This window comes from Pseudorca crassidens, chromosome 3 (genome assembly GCF_039906515.1).
Source record: "Pseudorca crassidens isolate mPseCra1 chromosome 3, mPseCra1.hap1, whole genome shotgun sequence".
In the NCBI taxonomy this organism is placed as follows: domain Eukaryota; kingdom Metazoa; phylum Chordata; class Mammalia; order Artiodactyla; family Delphinidae; genus Pseudorca; species Pseudorca crassidens.
This window is the reverse complement of record NC_090298.1, coordinates 160379088-160401190: the sequence shown is the minus strand read 5'-3', so window position 1 is coordinate 160401190 and position 22103 is coordinate 160379088. Positions and strand designations below refer to the sequence as shown.

Here is a 22103-nt window from a genome sequence, read left to right as displayed (position 1 = left end):
CCTCATCCTCCCCACAGTCTGTCTGCAACAGGAAAAAATAGTATTTACTGACAAGTGTTTAGAAGCACTCTACTTCCCCCACCCTTGATGAGAATTCTCTCTTCACTGGCTCCATTCAGGTGCTTTTTTGAGGAAGAAATTCAAGTGGTGAGGACAGAGAAATGAACCCCATATGGGAGGCTGGATCCCAGATAGGAGGCTGTGGCACTTGCCCAGAAAAAGGCTGAACTGGATTCTCAAAAAAAAAAAGAAGAAAGAATAGAAACACAATTCTGATTCTAGGAATTTATCCTTCAACTTACTTGCACACCCTCTTTAAGACATACTGAGAAAAAGAAAGGTTCTGCAGAGGGTGTAGAATGCTACCATTTGTGTAGGAAATAAAATAATGCACATGTGCACATGATTGCCGATGCATCTCTAGTACCACAAGGAATTGGTACTGTTGATCGCATCCAGGAGGGAGAGTGAGAGCTGGAGTAAAAAAAGCCTTATCTTCATTGTATGATCTTTCCGTTGCTCTGGATTTTGTAAAATGTGGGTGTATTGCCTACTCAAACAAAAATATTCATTTGAAAATGTTAAAGGGAGAAGAAATATAGAAATCGAGAGGTCTCAGTTTGGGAGCAGGTTTCAGGTGGGAGTAGAGAGTAATGGTAGAGAAATGCATTGGGGGCAGATGCAGAGTTTGAGAGGTAATGAAAGGGAAAGTTTAATGTCCTGTGAGAAAATCTAGTAAAGAGTGGAATTGCTTTGAATCACTTGGGGTTGGGGGGTTATGTGAAATACGAAGAGACTGGACCACGTGGAACCCTGAGGTATATTTGGGTTGCACCTTTCACGGGCAGGTTGGGCTGGACAAGCTCTAGCAACCTACTGGCCAGGACTGGGATATCTCTATGTGCACTATGGAGTCAGCTCTCTGGGTTGTTTTTTCCCACCTCGCCCAGTCCCCTTTGAATATGAGACTCTAAACCCTGGAAGCATTCAGGAGGACAGGCTGAGCTGGACAATTCGTGGAGAAGTCTCACTGGTCTAACAAGGGGATGGGAATCATTGGCTGTTGTTTTCTCCTTTCTCCCCTACCTCCTCCTTCCCAACTCCCCTCCTCCTTCTGAAGCAATCCTGGAGGACTTCCTGTAAGAAGCCTCTCCTGCCACCTGCCCAGCTTCTTCTTTTGAATCTTGTTCAATTTTGGTCAAGTCACAACTGGAGGGAGGGAGCTATAGGGGAGCTTGATGGGGAGGAGGGTGGGACATGGACTGCTCCCAAGGTCCAAACATCCTTCCACCCCAGGTCTGCCTATGCTTATCTGTCTGATGGCTTCTCTCTCTCTCCCTCTCATCCCTGCCTCCCTCCTCTCCCTATTTCTCTTCCTCTCATTGTCTTTGCCTCTGTCTCTGATTTTGCCTCTGTCTTTATCTTGGTTTTTTTTGTGGTTGTTATTTTGTTTTGTTTTGTTTTTTAAATCTGTTCGGTCTCTTTATTGGCCTCTTTTGCTCTCTACTTTTTGCCTCTCTTCTCTCTGTTTCTTTCTGTATCTCTCTCCTCTCTCATTATGTCTCTCTTTTCATGTGTCTCTCTGTGTCTCTTTCTCTCCTCCCCAACTCTCTCCCCGTCTCCCTTCCCTCTCTCTGTCTCTCTCCACAGTCAAAAAAGCCAAGTTTGATGGTGCCCAAGGTAAGTGGCCTCTACTCCTGTCCTCTCCTGTGTTATCTGTCTGTCTGTCGGTCTCTTGGAGAGACGGGAGAGGGTGTCTGAGCCAGGGACGGGGAACTTGGGCTCTTTGTCTGCTGAGCATCACAGAGCGTGTCAGACTTGCTCTAGGGTCCCAGCAGTCTTCCCAGCCATCCCCTGAAGACTCCAGTGGGAGTGGGGCTCACCCTGAGCCAATGGTGCTTCCCAGGATCCTAAGAGATAGGGTGGGGACACTTACATTAGGCTGCAGGTGAGAAAAGTGAGGTTCAGAGAGGCAAAGGAAGTTTCCTATGTCCAAGGACATTAGACGAAGTCATTTCTAAGCATCAGGATTAGTTATCCCAAAACTCCACATCTCCCTGCACCAAGGCCCCTCCCTAGTGCTCTGAGGGGCTGGGGGTGGGGCTCTGGGGACTGGTCTGGGAGTGGAGGCACAGAAGCACCTCAGGGTGTTGGACCGGGGGTGGGCCCAAGAACTCACAGCCCCTGAGGGATCATAGGGGTGTTATTGAGAGCTTGGGAAGGGGTATGGGGGAGTCCCTGAGCCCTTGCACTGACCTCTTCTCTCACTGCCACAGAGAAATTCAATACATATGTGACCCTGAAGGTGCAGAATGTCAAGAGCACGACCATTGCCGTACGGGGCAGCCAGCCCAGCTGGGAGCAGGATTTCATGTTGTGAGTCTGCAGCGACTGGACCTGAATGGCCACGCCCCCTGGCACAGCCAGGCACTTTGCTGGTCCTGCAGGGCACAGCCGGACACCCGGGTGTCGTCTGGGACTCCCTTCGCTCTGCCTTCAGCCTTGCGTCCAGCCATCAGCTTTGCCTCCAAAGCACTTCCCGAATCCAATCGCTTCCCTTTATCTCCGAGGCCACCAGCCAAGTCCTCTCTGCCCGCCAGCCTCCACCCTGGCCTCCTGCTGCCATCCACCTCCTGCAATCTGTTCTCTAGGCAGCAAGGAGGATATTTTTAAAATTGCAAATCACATCCGGTCACTCTCCAAACTTGCCTGGGGCTTGTGGCTCATCAACCTGAGAGCAAAACCCATATCCGTCCCTACAGCCCCCCAAGGCCCGGCCCCTGGGACCTCACACCAGTATCTTGCTTCATCTCTCCTGTCTCACCTGCCCCAGATACACCCACCTCTGCACTGTTCCTCCAACATGTCCAGCTTGTTCCTGCTCCAGGACCTTTGCTCTTGTTCTTCTTTCCCCCTCTCTCCCCATCCCAGCTGACTCCCTCTGTCCTTTGGGTCTCAGCTGTGTCACCTCCTCAGGGAAGTCTTCCCTGACCACCACCCTCAAGCTGCAACTGAACAGTAATTTCAGGCCTTGTCACCAATTGTTATTCTATTTATTTGTGTGATTTTTGACACCTTTCTGGCCCCTTCCCCTGGACTTTGAGCTCCACGTGGGTAAGGCCCTATTGGTCTCTGTCCCCACTGTGATTGCCATGCCAAGCACAGAGCCTGGCACACAATAGGTGCTCGATAAATATTTGTCTAATAGCTGAATGAATTCATGACCTGGACCCTCCCCTCAACCTGGAGCTACTCAGGGACTCCTATTACATCCCACCTACTCTGATGATGGCCAACATGTGCCATGCCTTCTTCTAAGGCTTTGATTAAATCAATTTTGCTTATAACCCTGGGAGGGAGGGTGCTAACATAATCCTCATTTTACAGATGAGGAAGCAGAGGACCAGAGGAAGCAGAGGACCAGAGGACAAAGCCACCTGCTCAGTGTCATACAGCCTGTACATAGCAGAGCTGGGATTTGGACCCAGGCAGCCCTCAACCCCTGAGCAGAGCCTGGCTGGGGACTGTCACTAGTGGAGGCCATGAGGGAATCCAGAACTGGGATTCTGGAGCAGAGGAGCACTTGGGGAAGGAAGAAAGGAACTGGCTCTACAATTCTAGGAAAATGTGAAGGGGGCAGGACAGAGTGGTCCCCAACTCCCCCTAAAGCCAGTTACTGAATGACCAGGTCACGGTCAACAGATACATTCAAGAACATTCCTTAAGATAAACCTTTGGTAAATTGGTAGATTCAGTGAATTGGACATTCACCAAGGTTTACTACCAAATCTGCATATTTCCAGGATGGAGTCTGCAGGGAAAGTGCTTAGAGGTGTAATCATTGATATGCTCAAGGGTGTCCTCATATGATTGGTTAGAGATGACACTGGGAAGGATGGAGGCAACACAAATGCCCTTATCTTGGGGTAATAGGGAGCTATGGAGGGCATTTGAGCCTCTTCCTCACTTAAACAGCATTCTCAGGGTCTGAGGGCTAGAGGAAGGGCCAGGTGATTTGGGGTTACGGGAGACATGTGACACCTGTGCCCATTCCTTCTTTCTCAGCTTGGAATCCTGGTTCTGCTGTGATACCCTGAGCATGTAACTTAGTCCTTTGGTCTCAGTTTCCCCTCTGTAAAACAAGAACTACTGTGTTATCTTCCTGACTAGGACTCACCCAGGCCTGGGTTTGAATTCTAGTTGGTCATGTGTCCAAAGGCGAGTGAACTGACTTTTCTGAGTCTTCATTACCTCTCTCCACAGCGAAATTAACCGCCTGGATTTGGGGCTGACGGTGGAGGTATGGAACAAGGGTCTCATCTGGGACACGATGGTGGGCACTGTGTGGATCCCTCTGCGGACCATCCGCCAGTCCAACGAAGTGAGTGGTGGGATGAGGGTTGGATAGGAGTGCCTGGGAGGGGCCCAGAGGCCAGTGGTCTAAACAAGATGGACATCTATCTCCATCCCCTGACAATGTTCATGTAGACATCCAGGGCTGCAGTGGCAGCTCCAGTCGACAGGGTTTAAACTCCTTCCATCTTGTCGCTCTGCCTTTCTCCTCATGTGGCTTCCACCTCATGGCCCAAGATAGCTGCTCAAGGATTACCATTACATCTGCATTCCAGTCAGGGGAGGGAAAGATAACAAGGGAAGGGGTTTGTACTCCTAATTAAGGGCCCAAACTGGAAGCTGGCTTTCATCGACCAGAACTGTCATGTGGCACCACCTACCTGCAAGGGAGTCTGGAAAATGTAGTCTTAAGCTGCATAGCCCTGGGTCCAGCTAGAAATGCATCCCTATGGAAGAAAGGAGAAGGGATATTGCAAGCAACTGGCACTTTGTGCCCAGATGGGCATCAGGGAGTTTACGCCAGTCCCAAAGAAAATAACCTTGGCCTCCTCTCTAACCTCCTGGCCTTAAATTTCACCCTCTCCACTTGGCATCTAAGATCCAATCCTGCCCTCCCTGCCCATCACCCTTGGGAGGCCTTCCAGATGGCACCAACCCACTTTGCCAGCCTTATTTCCCCCACACCTCAACCTACACTCCTCACAGGGCCCAGGGATAGCTTCTGAACTTTCACATATGCTGTTCCCTGGGTTTCAAGTGTCCTCCTTTCCATCACCCTTAAGCCCAGCTCCCATGCCCTCTCCTCCAGGAAGCCCTCCTTAATTTCCGCCTGGATTCCTCACATCCCCTCCCTCCTTCTGGCCTGGCCCTGACTTCATGGTGTTGCGGGTGTCTGTGTCAGGCTCTATCTCCTGTGACTGTGGGCTTCTCAGGCATTGCCCAATGTGGATCAAGCTTAGAGCAGGCACCAGGTAGGGCTTATTTTTTAATGAATAAATGGAGATGGAGGAAAGAGGCGCAATAGTCCAGGCGAGTCCAAAAGGAAGGCTTGTGGCTGACCCAAAATTTCCTCAGTGACCCTCCAAGTGTGAGGAAGGCCTAGTCACCTGGGATGACCATGACTTATGCAAGGGACCCTGGACTACTCCCCCATCACTGCCAGCCTTTCCCTGGGGCTGCAGAAGGAAGATTCTGCAGAGCATCATTCTCATTTCAGAGATGAAGAAACTGAGGTTCAGAGTGGACCCCACCTGCTCAAGGGCTCATTTCCCTGAACCAAGGGGGACTGGTTCATTCACTCAGCGGGTATCCTCCCTGAATGGTGGGAGGATCATGCCTTTTATCTGAAGTCGGGGCCCCATAACCCCTCGTTAGGGATGAGGAGTGCTGTGCAAGGCTGGGACCGCCCCTACCTGACCCTACAGGTCTCTCTCTCTGGGTCCTTGCTTCTGGGCTCTCTGGACCCACCATGTTGCCCTGGATTGAGACCTTCCTTCTCTGAGTCTTGGTTTCCTCATCTAAAGTGGGGACATGGCCCTTGCTCTTGGGGTAAGGGTAAGATGGGGTGAGGGAGACATTTCCTTTGAGAATAGGGAGCCTGTTGGTCAGTGTGCAGCAGATACGTTACCCGCCACACCTCACCCAGAACCCTAACCCCTGTTACCCAACCCACACCCCAGGAGGGCCCCGGAGAGTGGCTGACCCTGGACTCTCAGGTCATCATGGCGGACAGTGAGATCTGCGGCACTAAGGACCCCACCTTCCACCGCATCCTCCTTGACACTCGCTTTGAACTGCCCTTAGGTGAGTGTGGCGGGGGCTTGGGAGGGGTGGGACCCTCACCCAGCCCCAGGAGAAGGGTCAGGTCTAGCTGGGTCCAGACAACACTTTATTCTGAGGATGAGGTTCCCCCTCCCAAGAGGAGAGTCTCCTGGGCTACAGCAAGTCAGCAGAGATGTACGCCTGCCGCACGCAGAGTACAGTCCAGCTCCTGCAGGCCACCAGTGGGCTGCAAGTGCTTTTCAACCGACGGGGCTCAGGTCTGAGCTGTCTTAGCTGGTCCTTGGTGAGGTCTTAAGCTGCAGAGGTGAGCTGGATGTGGAGAAGACACAGACAAAGGCAGAAAGACAGAGACAGAGAAATGGAGAGAGAGAGAGAGAGAGAGAGAGAGAGAGGAGAGAGAGAGAGAGACATGTAGAGATCAACAAAGGCAGAGACACAGAGAGGCCTCTTTACCTTTCCTGGAAGCAGCTCAGTTCTCCCACATCATCCTTCCAAGAACCCATGATGTCCCCGTCCTGGTAATGCTAGGATGCAGCTCCTCTCCCATCCACCACCCATTCCCAAGGCAGTTCTGGGTGTGTGTGTGGCGGGGGGTTGTCAGGGGTGCCACCCCCTCCTCCCTTCCTCTCCCCCGCCCACTGGAGACCAGCCCCATAGGCCTGCAGCATGCACTGGCTGGAGGCTGAGGGGCAGGGAGGGGCTTCCAGGCTCACAGCCAGGTCTCTGCTTCCAGACATCCCTGAGGAGGAGGCACGTTACTGGGCCAAGAAGCTGGAGCAGCTGAATGCCATGCGGGACCAGGATGAGGTGAGCGTTGGCATGGGGGCTCTTTTCTTCCTCTCTCTCTCTCTCTCTCTCTCTCTCTCTCTCTCTCTCTCTCGCCCTCTCTCTCCGTGTCTCCCCTGTCCTCCATTCTCTGTCTCTGTTTCTCTTTCCACTTGTCTTTCCCTGTGTCTGTGTCTCTAACTCTTTGTAACCTGACTAAATCACTGACCCATGTGGTCCAGTCTCGAACCAATGATGGCATCAAGGAACATACGGTCCACCAATGACACGACAATTTCAATCGAGTCAAGTTGTGTATTTACCAAATACCATCAAGGAGATATAGAGGCCCTGTAACAGTTCTTACACCCCCTTTCTGCCCCTCACCCCTCAACTCCTTGAGTCACACTTTCAGGCTTTCTTAAAAGTTCTCCTCCCCCACTCCCAGCCCTAGCCTCTGTACCTCTGTTCTTCCATGCCATCCCCCTTCTTCTACACTCTATATTTTCACAGTTCAAAGACCCAGTGTGGCCCTGAAGACAATCTTCAAAAGGTGAGGGCAGGGAAGAAATAGCAGGCAAGGCTAGAACACCCTTTAGTGGGAGGTGGAGGGCAAAGGGGCAACACTCACATGTTAGCAATGTTTGTCCAACCTGAGTTCTCATCACCTTTCTTCAGCTCCCTGCGTCAGTGTTTCCTCTCTCTTTCCTCTGTTTCTTTCCCTCATCTGTGTCTCTTTTTCTTTTTGTATCTGTTTCTCATGGTCTGTGTTTGTGTCTCTCTCTCCCTCTTTCTTTCTCTGTGGACGTCTGTATACTTCTCCTCCAGAGGGAGAGGATTTAGGAGGCGGGGGAAGTCAGGATAGAACAGAACAGAGGACCATCTTGATCCCCTGGCTTCTGGCATCCCCCTGAGACACACCCTCTCTCCTTCCCTCCCCCTCAGTATTCATTCCAGGATGAACAAGACAAGCCTCTTCCTGTCCCCAGCAGCCAGTGTTGTAAGTACTTCTCAATTCCTTCCCGGGCTTCAACTGAAGCCCTCATCCATCCTCTACCCCATGACTGTCCTGTGTAATGAAGGGGTCACTCGTCTCCAGAGATATGAGTCCTAAGAACATATAGTATCCCCTCACAGTGTAGTGGAAAGAAAAAGGAATCTGGGACTTGGCTTTGAGTCCTACCTTACTGTGTGGCCACAGGCACGTCCCGATCCCTCTCTGATCCTTACAGCCCCTCTCTTTGAAACAGGGGCACCTGACAGCCCCCGCATTCTGGTTTCTGGAAGGACCCAGAACATCTGGAGGCTTGAAAAACACTTTGCAGACTCTTCAATTCCATTCATTAGATCCCGGATGAGGACTTATAACTCATTCATCAAACTTCCATGAGGCCAACACAGACCCCCAAGCAGCCCACACTCAGATGGTGCAGACAGACAGTCCTGCCAACACATGTATAATAGGCACCCATTTATTTAGATAAAGAAGCCGAGGCCCAAGGGGAGAAGGGACTTGCCAAGGTCACACACCTGGCAGGAGGCAGAGCCAGGGTTTGAACCCAGGTCGGAGGGACTACAAGTTTGCTTCTCTTTCCAGTGTGCTACATCTATTAATTATGATGAAGATCACCATGTTTCTCTGTATATTGTCCCTCCATCAAGGCAGAAATTTTCAAGAGTGTCTATCCTCCCGTGGACACTGAGATGCCCCCAGACCGGGTCTCCACGGGTCTAGATGACTTTCTCCTAAAAGTGCCCTCCAAGTTGTCTGAAGTGAGGAGGAAGTGAAAATCATACAGTCTCAGGACAAAACCCCCACCCATGACACTTGGTCCCTACCCCACACTTCAACCTCTTTCTCCTTTTCCATCTGCTTCCGCATCCTCCTTTCCCCCCCTCTCACAGTCTCCCCTGTATCCGTCGTCCACCTCCCCCCACCCCCATATGCCCAGGATATGTGATGATGGAGCCTGGTGGAGGGAGGGGCTGAGGGATTGCAGTTGGGAGACCTCATTCCTAACTTGGGGTGTGATATGGAGAAAGTCCCTTATCTTCCCTGCCTGGGGAGGGGTCATCACTGCCCTGAAGAAATTACAAACCCCCTCTCTGGTGAATGGGGTCATTGAAGGATTGTGGTGGGGGCAGAGACAGGCACGACGGGGGCAGGAGCAGATGACAAACAGCACCTGGGCAGGTGACCTGAAGCAAGAGGTGGGTTCAATTTGAGAATGGAGACCTACCACCCAGCGTTTACCTCCGAGTTCTCTTGGGACTCTCTTACCACCCCCATTTCACGAAGGAGGCAGCCGAGTGTCAGAGGAGTCAGAATTCTGGTCAAAGTGGTTTTTCTGAGATGCCAGATGCTGGGAATGAGGCGATGAAGATGTAGTTCTCTCCCTGGTCCTGATGCTCAGGCTGTGTGACTTTAGGCTTTTCACTCTACCTTTCTGAGCCCTCTTCACCTATAAAAGGATAAGAATGATTAAAAATAAAAACCCACCCAACGGGGGTGTTTCAAAGTTAGGATTTCCAGTTCAGTGTTTCTTTCATTATCTGGGGGATGGGGGAGGGAAGGAATGAGGAGTGCTGACCCCAAACTTCAGAGTTGGAAAACCCTGAGTCCAAATGCCCTCTTTGTTACTTCCTGGCTAAGCCTGTGGTCTTGTCAAAAAATGGTGGTATCCTGCCTTCCTCCCGGGGTGGTGAGTGAAGGTATAACAAGTCAGTGGTTAAAGTGATCCTCGGGGAAGATACACAGGGCAGAAGGGGATGGGGTCCTGGGCTGGACGAAGGAGATGGGGAGGATGGGGGAGCCCCCCTCCCCATGCCTCCCCCTCTGCCTTCTCCCTTTTATTATCTCTGCCCCTTCTCTTTGTAGGCAACTGGAATTATTTTGGCTGGGGTGAGCAGCAGAGTAAGTACTCAACTTGATGTTCTGGGAGGCCATGGGGAGGTGGACACCTCGGCGACCCTGAGGCCCCCGCCCCATTGCTCAGGGAAATGGGGAGCCTGTGGCTGGCACATTGGGGCCAGAGGACTGGCAAGACCCCTCTTGTGCCCTCCTGCCCCCTGATCACTAACATCTGTTTGAGGGTCCTGCTCTGTCTGGTGGGGAGTGGGTAACGTGACTCTGGGTGGGAGGATTCAGCTGGGAGGAGTGGGCATATAGACAGGAAACCTGCCTGTCTCCAGCTGGGCACTGTGAGCCCCCCACCCCCTTGCTCCCCTTGTATAACCTTATCTCCTCTCCTGTGATTCCTTCCTCTTTTTATCTCCCCATCTTCCTCCTCTACCTGGAGCCCTCCTCCAGCCCCAATGTCACTCAGAGGCTGGTGGGCAGGGAGGGAAGAGGGTCTCAGACAGAGCAGCTGAGCAGAGACCCCCCAGACAGATATCACTCTGGAGACCTCAGCTCCCAAAGCCCCCCCAACACACACACACTTCTTCCTCCAATTTGCCCCCAGGGGAAAGAGACAAGCTACCTCCCCCCCAAATTGGATGACCATTTTTCTCCTTAAGGAATAGCTCCCTTTTCCCCATGCCGTTTTCAGAGAAATCCAGTCCTTTAGTCTAAGCGTGAATCTATCTCCTAATCTCTACTCCATCAACTGGGGGGCCTTCCACCCCACCCCCATATCCTGATGGACAAGTTGCACCCCACCCTCCCTCCAGGAGCAGGAAAACTGTTTACAAATACAGTTGACCCTTGAACAACATGGGTTTGAACTGTGCGGGTCCACTTACATGTGGATTTCTTCAATAAATACTACTACGGGACTACATGATCCCTGGTTGGTTGAACCCATGGATACAGAATTGTGGATACGGAGGGCCAATTATAAAATCACATATGGGTTTTCGACTGCACGGAGGGTTGGCGTCCCTAACCCTTGCATTGTTCAAGGGTCAACTGTAGTTTGATCCAAAAGAATTTGTCAAAAACAAGTCAATCGGAAGCAAAGTTAGCCAAAATAATCATTTGGCAGACAGCTAGGCTTGATCAAAACCAGTTTGCGGGCTTCCCTGGTGGCGCAGTGGTTGGGAGTCCGCCTGCCGATGCAGGGGACGCGGGTTCGCGCCCCGGTCCGGGAAGATCCCACATGCCGCGGAGCGGCTGGGCCCGTGAGCCATGGCCGCTGAGTCTGCGCGTCCGGAGCCTGTTGCTCCGCAACGGGAGAGGCCACAGCAGTGAGAGGCCCGTGTACCGCAAAACAAAAACAAAAACAAAAACAGTTTGCCACAAATAAACAATACAGTAAAAAAAAAAAAAAAAAAAAAAAAGACATTTTGGATTAAAACCAGTTTAGCAAAATCTGAGAATTGGGTGAAGAAGAGCAAAGACAATTAGGCCCAAAGCAGGCCATTTTGTCAAAACAAAAGTGGCTGAAAATGCCTTATCCAGAAGCAGGCGATTTGGTCAAAAACTATTTGGCAAAAAGCAGAGTCTGCGTAAAAGCAGAAAGAATCCAAGAGAAAGCAATCTGCCCCTCAAAAACAGATAATTTGTCAGAGAAAATTAATTTGGTGAACATGCACAGAGCCTCATGTGATTTGGTTGGAAACATCTCAGTCCGGTCAAGGGCGATACGGTAGGCTCTAAACCCCAGTAATTGGGTAGAAAATAACTTGGTCAGAGGGGCAATTTGGTGACATTGACAAATCGTCCCCAGTTTCATATCCCCCCACTTTAGGCCCTTTATGGCTTCACGGTTTCACCCTGACGCCCACAGATCTAAGTTGCGGAAATTCACAACTGCTTCTGCCCTTGATGCCAGCACTGTCAGCGCGCAGCGCATCGGAAGGTGGCCATATGGCAGGGACAGGATAAAAAGCTTGCAGGTCACAATGGCTCAAGTCAAATGAGAAACTAGGAAACCAGAGCTACTTTGGTAAGGCCGGCTTTGCTGGCTAAAAATGAATTTGAGGTTTTTCTGAAGGTAAAATAGGGAATGAATCAAATAGCTAGCTCTACATGAAGTATGAAATTAATTTTTAACAGTTTACCACATTAAATTTTTTTGACCTATTTTTTTAATATATAGAAATAGACTCTATTAGTGGGAAAAGAATTAGAAAGTTAAAATAAAGCAAAAATATTGGGGAAAGAGCAAAAATACTTAAAGGCATAAAAAGTACAACCCCTCCTTGGTGTTTAAAATCACCAGTAAATTGATACCATGGCCGCGCATACTGTGGGCTTCCCAATCGGCTGGTTAATTTAAGGGGCGCTCACTTCTTTTCAGCTCAACTGTTGTTTTCTAAATAAATTCCGTCTTTCCTGTTCCCACCACAATACAACGTCCTTTGAGACTGTTTTCTTTTTACTAAGAAAGAAAATCTGTTTCCCATTTACTAAGGAAAGCAAATCGAACTGAAACATCCTTTAATTCTTATGAAACACTTGGAGTTTGGCAACCCCTCCCTGTTCCATTAGAGCGATAGATTCTGGGCATGTGGTAGTCTTGCCAACCGAAGAATCTGATCTTTTTGAGGAAGACAGCACCTTGGTAGAGCCCCTTCTTTGTTCCTGCGCATGAGAGTTCAGGGCTGGGGTCCCCATCCTCGGATATTAAGGAATCTCTGAGGGTTAAAGGGCATTTATATTCAACCTTGTCCTCTTGATCCTCCAACTTCCCCATGAGTATCTGTGTGACTCCTGTTATGGGAAGCCTGATGGAAAAACCAATATTGTTTTCAGAGACCCTGGACTTTAGTCAAAGTCCATTTTCGCATTTGAGCCAAAAGACACCTTCCAATTTGTCCCTGTCCTCCTCACGTTGTATGACCTACCATGGACCCCGGACTCTAGGTCCAGTTTGACCCACATACAGCAAGGCAGGGTTTTCACTTCCTTTCTTCTTTTTTTTTTAATAGATCTTTATTGGAGTATAATTACTTCACAATACTGTGTTAGTTTCTGCTTTATAACAAAGTGAATCAGCTATACATATACGTATATCCCCATATCTCCTCCTTCTTGCGTCTCCCTCCCACCCTCCCTATCCCACCTCTCTAGGTGGTCACAAAGCACCGAGCTGATCTCCCTGTGCTATGTGGCTGCTTCCCACTAGCTAACTATTTTACATTTGGTAGTGTATATATGTTGATGCTACTCTCACTTCACCCCAGCTTCCTCCTCCCACCCCATGTCCTCAAGTCCATTCTCTATGTCTACGTCTTTATTCCTGCCCTGTCACTAGGTTCATCAGTACCTTTTTTTTTTTTTTAGATTCCATGTATATGCGTTAGCATACGGTATTTGTTTTTCTCTTTCTGACTTACTTCACTCTGTATGACAGACTCTAGGTCCATCCACCTCACTACAAATAATTTCGTTTCTTTTTATGGCTGAGTAATATTCCACTGTATATATGTGCCACATCTTCTTTATCCATTCATCTGTCAATGGACATTTAGGTTGCTTCCATGTCCTGGCTATTGTAAATAGAGCTTCAGTGACGACTGTGGTACATGTCTCTTTTTGAATTATATGGTTTTCTCAGGGTATATGCCCAGTAGTCACTTCCCTTATTCGAAAGCCTATACCTCTGTTAAAATGACCTAAGATCCTTCATTCATTCTGGTAGATTCCTCTCCTTGGGTTAGCAATCAGTGAAGACCCCCTAAATCTGAGAGGCTGTGTTGGCCTCCATTGCGTGCTCTCTCTCTCCCTCCCCTCCTCTCTCTTCCAGATGATGACCCTGACAGTGCAGTAGATGATCGTGACAGTGACTACCGCAGCGAGACAAGCAACAGCATCCCGCCACCCTATTACACTACGTCCCAGCCCAATGCCTCGGTCCACCAATATTCTGTCCGACCACCACCCCTGGGTTCCCGGGAATCCTACAGTGACTCCATGCACAGTTATGAGGAGTTCTCTGAGCCGCGGGCCCTCAGGTAGTCACAGTGGAGTGAAGGATTCGTGTCTGTGTGTGTGTGTGTGTGTCCACCTCTTATCTCCTGGAGGGGAGAGAGGAATGGGGGTTGGAGGGAGCTGGGGGTGGAGGTAAGTGGGTTCTAGGAAAGCAGCATCTATACTTTCTTATAGGCAGTAAAACCTTTTCTTTATCCAAAATCTTGCAAGAAAACTCTCCAAGCTTGATTAAAGGGGGTCTGCTTTGGCGGAAGAAAGAGACGGAAGTCAGGAAGCCCCTGAGAGGTTCCCCTGAAATAGGCGGGCTCTTTGGCACTCCGCTTAAAAGCCCCTGGTCCCTTTGTACTCTCTAACTGTTCAGGGTAGGAGGTGAGAGGAGGAAGAGATGAGCGTTAATAGGGGTGGGAGGTGAGGCACAGTGATGTTGGAAAGACTCCCAGCAAGCAGCTGACTCGTGGTGCTGGAGTGGTCCTACCTAGCCCTCCTGGTGACCCCTGACTCTATGTTCCTGACCAGCAGGCATGGGCACAGTGAGTTGGGAGCTGCACCTGATCAGTCCAGCCACCATCACTACTCTTTTCAAAGTAGGTTGTCCCTAGACCTACCCCATAGGTGGGTCCCCTGGCTTTCAAGGGTGCAGTGTGTTGGTCCTTGAGCCTTTGAGACTGAAACTTGTGCCTGCTGCTGTCCCCCCCCGCCCCCCCGCTCGCTGACCTGATCGCCCCAGTCCTGGTTTCTTAACAGAACAATAGCAAACATGATATTAAACAGGTTGGATATTTGTAAAGCACTTAGGGTGGTGCCTGAAAGTGCTACGTAGTGACTGTTAGATAAACAGCACAAATAATAGTATTCAGAGCTAACTATGTGCCCAGCTCTGGTCCAGCGTCTTCCCTTCATCATCTCATTTCATTCTCTGGTTGGGAATATTATTGGTTCCATTTGACAGATGGGGAATCAAGGCACAGAGGGGTTAAGTCACTTGTCTGAGGTCACACAGCTGGTAAATCATCATAAGGACTAGTGTTTATGGTGAACCCACTGGGTGGAGAGCAGTGGCCTGGTGAATTTTTTTTTTTTGATTGTTTTGATTTTTGGCTGCGCTGGGTCTTCGTTGCTGCGCGCGGGCTTTCTCTAGTTTCAGCGAGAAGGTACGGGGGCTACTCTTCATGGTGGTGCCCGGGCTTCTCATTGCGGTGGCTTCTCTTGTTGCAGAGCACAGGCTCTAGGTGCGCGGGCTTCAGTAATTGTGGCTCATGGGCTTTAGAGCGCAGGCTCAGTAGTTGTGGCGCACGGGCTTAGTTGCTCCACGGCATGCGGGATCTTCCCCGACCAGGGATTGAACTCGTGTCCTCTGCATTGGCAGGCAGATTCTTAACCACTGCACCACCAGCGAAGCCCCACCTAGTGGATTTTTGGTCATGGGTCTTCTTGCAAAATGTTTGCTCCCCAAAGAATACATTTCCTCCATTAAAGGATGAGCGGGATGAAAATTTTCAGTGCTCTTTACTCCCTTGATGTTGAACCTATACTTCTATTAATGTGACCCCCAAATCTCTTTAAGATATTAGGCTCAGTTCACACATACACCAGGGCCTCCTATTTGTGTGAAACCTTGATATACCAGAGTTGGAGGTTAACCCTATAACTTAGGTCCAGGACTAGGCCGGGGCGAGTGTGGTATGCTTGAAGTTGCCTCAAGTACAAAACTTAAGAGGGTGCCAAGAAACTCAGTCCTCAAGATAAATAATATATTAATGTAATATTTTTAAAAATCAAAATGGATGCCAAAAACATCCATGAAAAAAATGTCACCAAAATGTTCCTTTGTAAGAGTAGATTTTCTTGTATGTAAGTTATACTTCAATGAAATTTCTAAAAATCCATGACTAGGAAAATATACAAATTTAAGTTAAAACATGATCTGACTCTGCACTTGCAGGACTCAGCCTCACCTACCTCATTCTGATCCTGGTCCTGCTATATCTAGTCTATAAGCAAGAAAAATAATGATGGTTAATTGAGCGCTTACTATGTGCTAGGTATTCTAATGAGTCCCAAATAATGTGCTTATTCTTTACACCAATCGCATGAGGTGAGAATTTACTTCTTCATCTCCCCGTGGTTTTGTAGATAAGGAAAATGAGGCAGAGAGATTAAGTTACTTTCCTGAGGTCACACAGCTAGTAAGTGGCTGAGCTAGAATTAAACCTTGTCAAGCAGGCTTCTGAGTCCACAGCCACGACGCCACACGGCCTCTCAGTCCTATAAAAAGGCACCTGGGAACCTGCAAAGTTAGCCTCCCAAGGTCCTACAGCTGGACAAAAGTGACGTTCCCTCTACATCATCAGCAAGGACTTCAACCGAGCAGATTGTCCATTCTCTGTGTTCCCAGCAGCATCTCAGAATCACCCCCGTGTCACCCCACATTCAAAAATTCAGGGGCAAACTCGCTATTAAACATAGCTATCCAGGCTCCCGAATTGCAGGCCTTCTCCAATTCTTGACGAAGAGATGAATTACGCAAACAAGTGTTTGTATCCGGTTGAGATCTGGAGAAACCCTCAGAAGCGCTTTATTTCTAGTGCAGTAAGAAAAGAAACTTTAAATGGTTTATCTTTGTGCCATCGAGGTAAATGAGCTTTCAGAGCTGTGCTGTCCAACATGGTAGCCCCATGGGGCATTTTAAAGTTAAATTTAAAATAATTAAAATAAATAAAATAAAATATCAGTCCCTCCATCTTACTGGACACTTGTGCTCAAGAATAATGCACGTGTGGCTGGTGGCTACTACGTTAGATGATGAGGACAGAAAACATTTCCATTTGCTGTGGAGAGTTTGGGTAAAACACAATTTGAAGAAAACCTTCATAAGCTCCCTACTCAGTCTTTACCATCATCCAATATAATATTTTTTGGCAGGTATTTGAACAACTTTTATTTTGAATTTTCCTATGTTTTGTATATACCAGAGAAAGTTTGGATAGTTTATAGATGGAATGTTTTAGCAGGAACTTTTTTTAAAAGATTGAGCATTTTGGATGCAACTAGAGATTATCATATTAAGTGAAATAAGTCAGAACGAGAAAGACAAATATCATATGATATTACTTATATGTGGAATCTACAATATGACACCAATGAACTTATCTACGAAACAGAAACAGACTCGCGGACGTAGAAAACAGACTTGTCATTGCCAAGGGGGAGAGGGTTGGGGGAGGGATGGAGTGGGAGGTTGGGATTAGCAGCTGTAAACTATTATGTATAGACTGGGTAACAACAAGGTCCTACCCTGTAGCACAGAGAACTATATTCAATATCTTATGATAAACCGCAATGGAAAAGAATATTTTTAAAAAGAAGGTATAGGGGCTTTCCTGGTGGTCCAGTGAGTGGTTAAGACTCCACGCTTCCAATGCAGGGGGGCGCGGGTTTGATCCCTGGTCGGGGAACTAAGACCTCTCGTGCTGCGCGGTGCGGCGAAAAAATAAATCAATAAGAAAGAAGAATATGTATACAGTATAACTGAATCACTTTGCTGTACAGCAGAAATGAACACCACATTGTAAATCAACTATACTTCAAAAAAAGAAAAAAAATTGAGCATTTAGTCTAGCCTCTTTATTTTTTAGGTCCAAGGAAATGAAATGCCATACTCAAGGTAAAACATTTAGTGGCATAAGGGGGAGTAGAATTAGTCTTACCCTGGATTTATTCTAGCATTCTTCATTCAACTCCTTTGTGCTTGCGCTATCCTGAAAGCAAAGAACTAGATCCCTTTCCATTTGTATTCATGACTTCCTTATTCAAACTATCTTCAGAAGCACTCCTGTCTCCCTAACAGTTTCTCCTACCATTTTTGCGACTGCTACAATTTGTAAAGCGTCATTCATTTGCACATTCAAGGTGGCTCAGACTTAAGCAATTATTGGAACAAAGTTTCAATGCACTGGAAACAGTTGAAAGGAGAGTAAGACATCAAATATTAAGAAAATATTAACTCTTTTAGTAGATGGAAAAGTCTTCTCTCTCCGAGAAGAAAAGCAGAAGAGTGCCCATCTTACAGATAGAGAAACTGAGGCTTAAAAAGTGGGAGCGAGTTGCTTGAGTCTCAGAGCAGGATGTGCACAGAGCTGGTCCCAGATTGGCTCCCATCCTGTGTGCCTGGCCGTGTCTTGTCCTTCTCTGGCTTTGGGTGTGTCTGTCTGTCCTGGGGGCAGTCTATTTATTGTAAGCATTCCTGGGATGGAATGGGGGAGTGGAAAAGGAGGAGAACTCTCCACTCTCACCATGAACAAGTCATACGGTGGGGAGGGGATGCAGAGGCAGAGTTCCCCTGAGAGTGACTCAAGCCACCATCCCAGGCCACCCTGGCCTTGCTGCCGAGTGCTGGATGATACTGGGCCCCCAGAGGGACAGGCATTCCATCCCACAGGTCAGGATTTGACTGGGGGAGGGACACAGCTGGACACGCTGGCAGAGGGGAAGGGCAGGGAGGGTTTTCTGGAGAAATGTGCCTGGGAGCCAATGCTTGAAGGATAAATGAAGAGTCTTAGGAGAGGAATTCCAGGCAGAGAAGACAGCTCAGCTAAAGGCTGGAGAGGTGAATGGGGCCAGATCATGCAGGGAGGCCCTTGGTGGCTAACTCGAGGACATGGCATCCAGGGGAGGCATCTGGGGTCAGAGCTGTGTTGGACCCCAATGTCAGAGCTGTGGTGGGAGGAGTCTCGGGGTCCACTGGGTCCCATGCCTGACCACTGGGGCAGTTTACGTGGCGCCCAGGGTCACAGATGGACACATCCAGGCCTGTGTGGAGATCCCAGTCCTAGGCTGCCCCCCTCACTTGGGACCCCAGAATGTGCTGGGGTGGACTTCAGGGGTATTCACCAGCAGAGGGAGTCTGGAGTCCTTTCCAGGCAAATAATACCTGCTGATCCCCCATCCCAGCTGTCTACAAGGACAGGCACTAAAAATCAATCAACCATATACATAACTTAGCAAACAAAGACTGTAGGAATCAAACCCCTGTTTGATTCCTACAGCATCCCAGGGCCTGGCCAGGGAAGAGGGTCCCAGTCACTGAGAGTGGAGGAAGTAAGACAAGGAACGCTGTTTATTGAATGACTGAATGAGTGGTTAGAAGGGGGATGAGAGGTGGCCCATGTGTCATGCTGTCTGCCCTCACGCAGAGACAGATATCTTCCTGGTCATGTGGAGTGTGATCCAGGGTGCATATAAGGAGCATATAATGTGGGTGGGCGTGGGCTTGACCTGGCTGGAGGGTGGGGGAGACTCACTCAAAGAAGTGCTATTTCAGTGGGCACCAAAGGATTTTTCCAGATAAAGCAGGCAAGAAAGGATGTTCCTGGCAGAGAGCACAGCAAGTGCAAAGGCCCAGAGGTGGGCACAATTTAGGGTGTTGGAGGGACAGCGAGGATGGATACTAATGTAGTTGGAGCAGGGGGAGAAAAGGGAGGATGGAAGGAGATGGGGATGGAGACGTTGGAGGATTTGGGCCACACAGGGGTGCAGAGCACGGCACAGAATTTTATTTCAAGGGAGGTGTGGTAGGGTTTGGAACAGGCGAGGTCCGTGTTTGGGTTTATGATTCCAATAAGCCCCTTTGTGGCTTCTGTGGAAAAAGGTACTGTCCGGGAGAGAAGTGGATGTTGGGTAGGGCAGCATCTAGTGGAGATGGCGGAGCCTGGACTAGGGTGGGGACCAGGGTGCAAGGAAGTGGATGCACTGCACGTATGTTTACAAGGTGGAGCTGAAGGGACCCGCCGCAGGATCAGCTGTGAGTGGAGGCAGGGAGGCCCAGGTCCCTGATGAACGGAGGGGGCTTGGCAGTGGGAGGACCAGGTTGAGGCAGAGGGTAGGGGGTACATCAAGAGACAGGGGCTACTATGTTTGTTTCAGGAGCGCTAGGTCTCCAAGGGGGCTGTGGCAGGGACACTGATTCGGGGTCCCAAACATGTGGGTGAAGGTTTTGCAGCCTCCACAGCGCATGGATAGGAGTGGTGCACGGTAGGTCACGGATGATCACTAATGTCACTGATCTGGTTTTATTGCCTGACCCCCAAGATGGTAAATGCCCCAAGAACAGGTGTTTTTGTCTTTTGTTCACGGCTGTGTTTCCCTGGCAACCAGAGGAGCTCCACCAATGCTGGGAATCCAGGGAATGACCAATCCAGGGAATGACTGGGTGATGGAACCTGTATGACCGGGGCTGGGATGGGCAGTGGGTCTGTGCCCCAGCCCCTGAGCCCTTGGCCCGTTCCTGTAGCCCCACAGGCAGCAGCCGTTACGCCTCCTCAGGGGAGCTGAGTCAGGGCAGTTCGCAGCTGAGCGAGGACTTTGACCCGGATGAACAGAGCCTACGGGGCTCTGAGCTGGAAGACGAGCGGGACCGGGACTCCTACCACTCCTGCCACAGCTCGGTCAGCTACCACAAGGATTCGCCACGCTGGGACCAGGATGAAGATGAGCTGGATGAGGAGCTGGACGAAGAGCTGGATGAAGACCTGGAGGACTTCTTGGAGGAGGAGGAGCTGCCTGAGGACGAGGAAGAGCTAGAGGACGAGGAGGAGGTGCCGGATGACATCCAAGGCTACACTGGGCGCGAGGAGGTGGCCGTGGCCGAGCCCAAGGACTTCAAGCGTGTCAGCCTTCCACCTGCCACCCCCAAGAAGGAGGACAAGGCCCCAGCCGTGCCCACCGAGGTCCCCGACATAGCCAAGGTGGCCCCTGAGCCAGCCGCCCCTGAGGAGGCACCTGCAGCTGAGCAGGAGCCTCAGCCTGAGCCCCCCAGGGCTGAGGAGAGGTAACGGGAAGGCGTTGAGGGCCTGTCACAAGGTCACAGGGTCAGTGGTACCATGATGGGGTCAGTGTAGACCTGGGGAATGGGGGGAGAGGTTGTCACAGGGTCCTGCGTTTACTGAAGGGATCAGGATGCGTCTAGGAGGTCAGAAGTGGCTCAGTGGGGTCAGAGGGGGTCAAGCAGGGTCATGAAGGAGTCTTAGAGGTTGTGAGGGGCTGGAGGGTTTGCCAGGGTTGGAGAGGTCACAAAAGCATCAGAAGAGTCCTCGGATAGGGTTACAAAGTTGCAGAGGGGCCAGGAAGGTGGCAAAGGGACCCAGGAGACCTGAAGGTGTCAGAGACGTGATGGGCATGTGGGAAGGGGGCGGGGGAGGATCACTGAGGCTGGTCAGAGGGGTCACAGGTGGGTCATTGTGTCTTCGAAGTGCCAGGGAGGCCATGGAGGGCCCAGCATCGCTCGGAGGGTGGAGGGTGGAGGGAGTGCTGGCCCCGGAGCCTCATAAAACCCGTTGCCTCACTTTCAGGCCACGAGAAGATGAGGAAGGCCAACAGGGTCAGGACTCCATGTCTAGGGCCAAGGCCAACTGGCTGCGAGCCTTCAACAAAGTGCGGCTGCAGCTGCAGGAGGTGAGTGAAAGCGGCAGCGGGCTCACCCCCAGCCTGGCCGCGCCCAGTGCCCCACCCACCCTCATTTCCCCACTCCTTCCATGGCCCAACCCACTCTGGTCCTTTCCCTGGCCCTGCCCACACTAGCCCATGCCACTCATGAGCCACCTGGCCACGCCCACTTTGCCACCCCACCCACCACCATGCCTCCATACATCCTGGTTCTTCTATGGCTCCGCCCACTCCAACCTGTTCCCATCCGTGCCCAGCCTGGCCCTTCCTTAGCCCCACCCACTCTTTCACAGGCCCCAGCCCCGCCATTCCTGACCAATCTGACCCCTGCCCAATCTGACTCCTCCCTGGCCCTACCCATGCTTGCCTACTTTCCCCTGCAACCAGCTGGCCCCACCAAGGTCTAGTCCAGCCTCCCCCAGGGCAGCCTGGGATTTCTAAGTGGGGAAGAAGGAGAGGCGAACTGGAACCTAGAGCTGAAATTAAGCTGAGGTCATGGCTATGGCCAAGTTCAGTGGCCAGGTTCATGGATAGGGATAGAGGTTAGTGATAGGGTTATAGGTCAGGGTTAGGGCAGCAGTCAAAGATCAGAGTTCAGGCTTAGACTTGGTGATAGAGGAAGAAGTCAGTGCTTGGGCTCACAATGGGTGTCAGAGTTGGGGTTTGGGAGAGGTCTGAGATCTGGTCAGTATTGCAGAAGAAATTCGGTGAAAAATAGAATTAATGTCAGAGTCAGGATGACTGTTCAGATGGGCAGCAGGAATGAGGCCGTTCATTCAATCCTTCATTCACTCAACCTGCTCTGGGCTAGACACCAAGCAGTGTTATTATCCGGGGTGACCTTCCAAACTGGGGTGAGGCTGGCAGGAGGAGATCCTAAACAGAC

At 50.2% G+C, this 22103-nt stretch overlaps 1 protein-coding gene across 1 annotated transcript in view; it reads left to right on the top strand.

Annotated features, from left to right (window-relative positions):
• The window catches only part of UNC13A (unc-13 homolog A), a 67186-nt gene that overhangs the window by 7729 nt on the left and 37354 nt on the right, over window positions 1-22103 (top strand). The window contains exons 2-11 of the mRNA XM_067733185.1: window positions 1651-1680; window positions 2277-2376; window positions 4264-4381; window positions 6033-6156; window positions 6869-6942; window positions 7846-7900; window positions 9779-9814; window positions 13593-13800; window positions 20067-20603; window positions 21124-21226. Of these exons, the coding sequence (XP_067589286.1) occupies window positions 1651-1680; window positions 2277-2376; window positions 4264-4381; window positions 6033-6156; window positions 6869-6942; window positions 7846-7900; window positions 9779-9814; window positions 13593-13800; window positions 20067-20603; window positions 21124-21226 (1385 nt within the window). The remainder of the gene's footprint in view (window positions 1-1650; window positions 1681-2276; window positions 2377-4263; window positions 4382-6032; window positions 6157-6868; window positions 6943-7845; window positions 7901-9778; window positions 9815-13592; window positions 13801-20066; window positions 20604-21123; window positions 21227-22103) is intronic.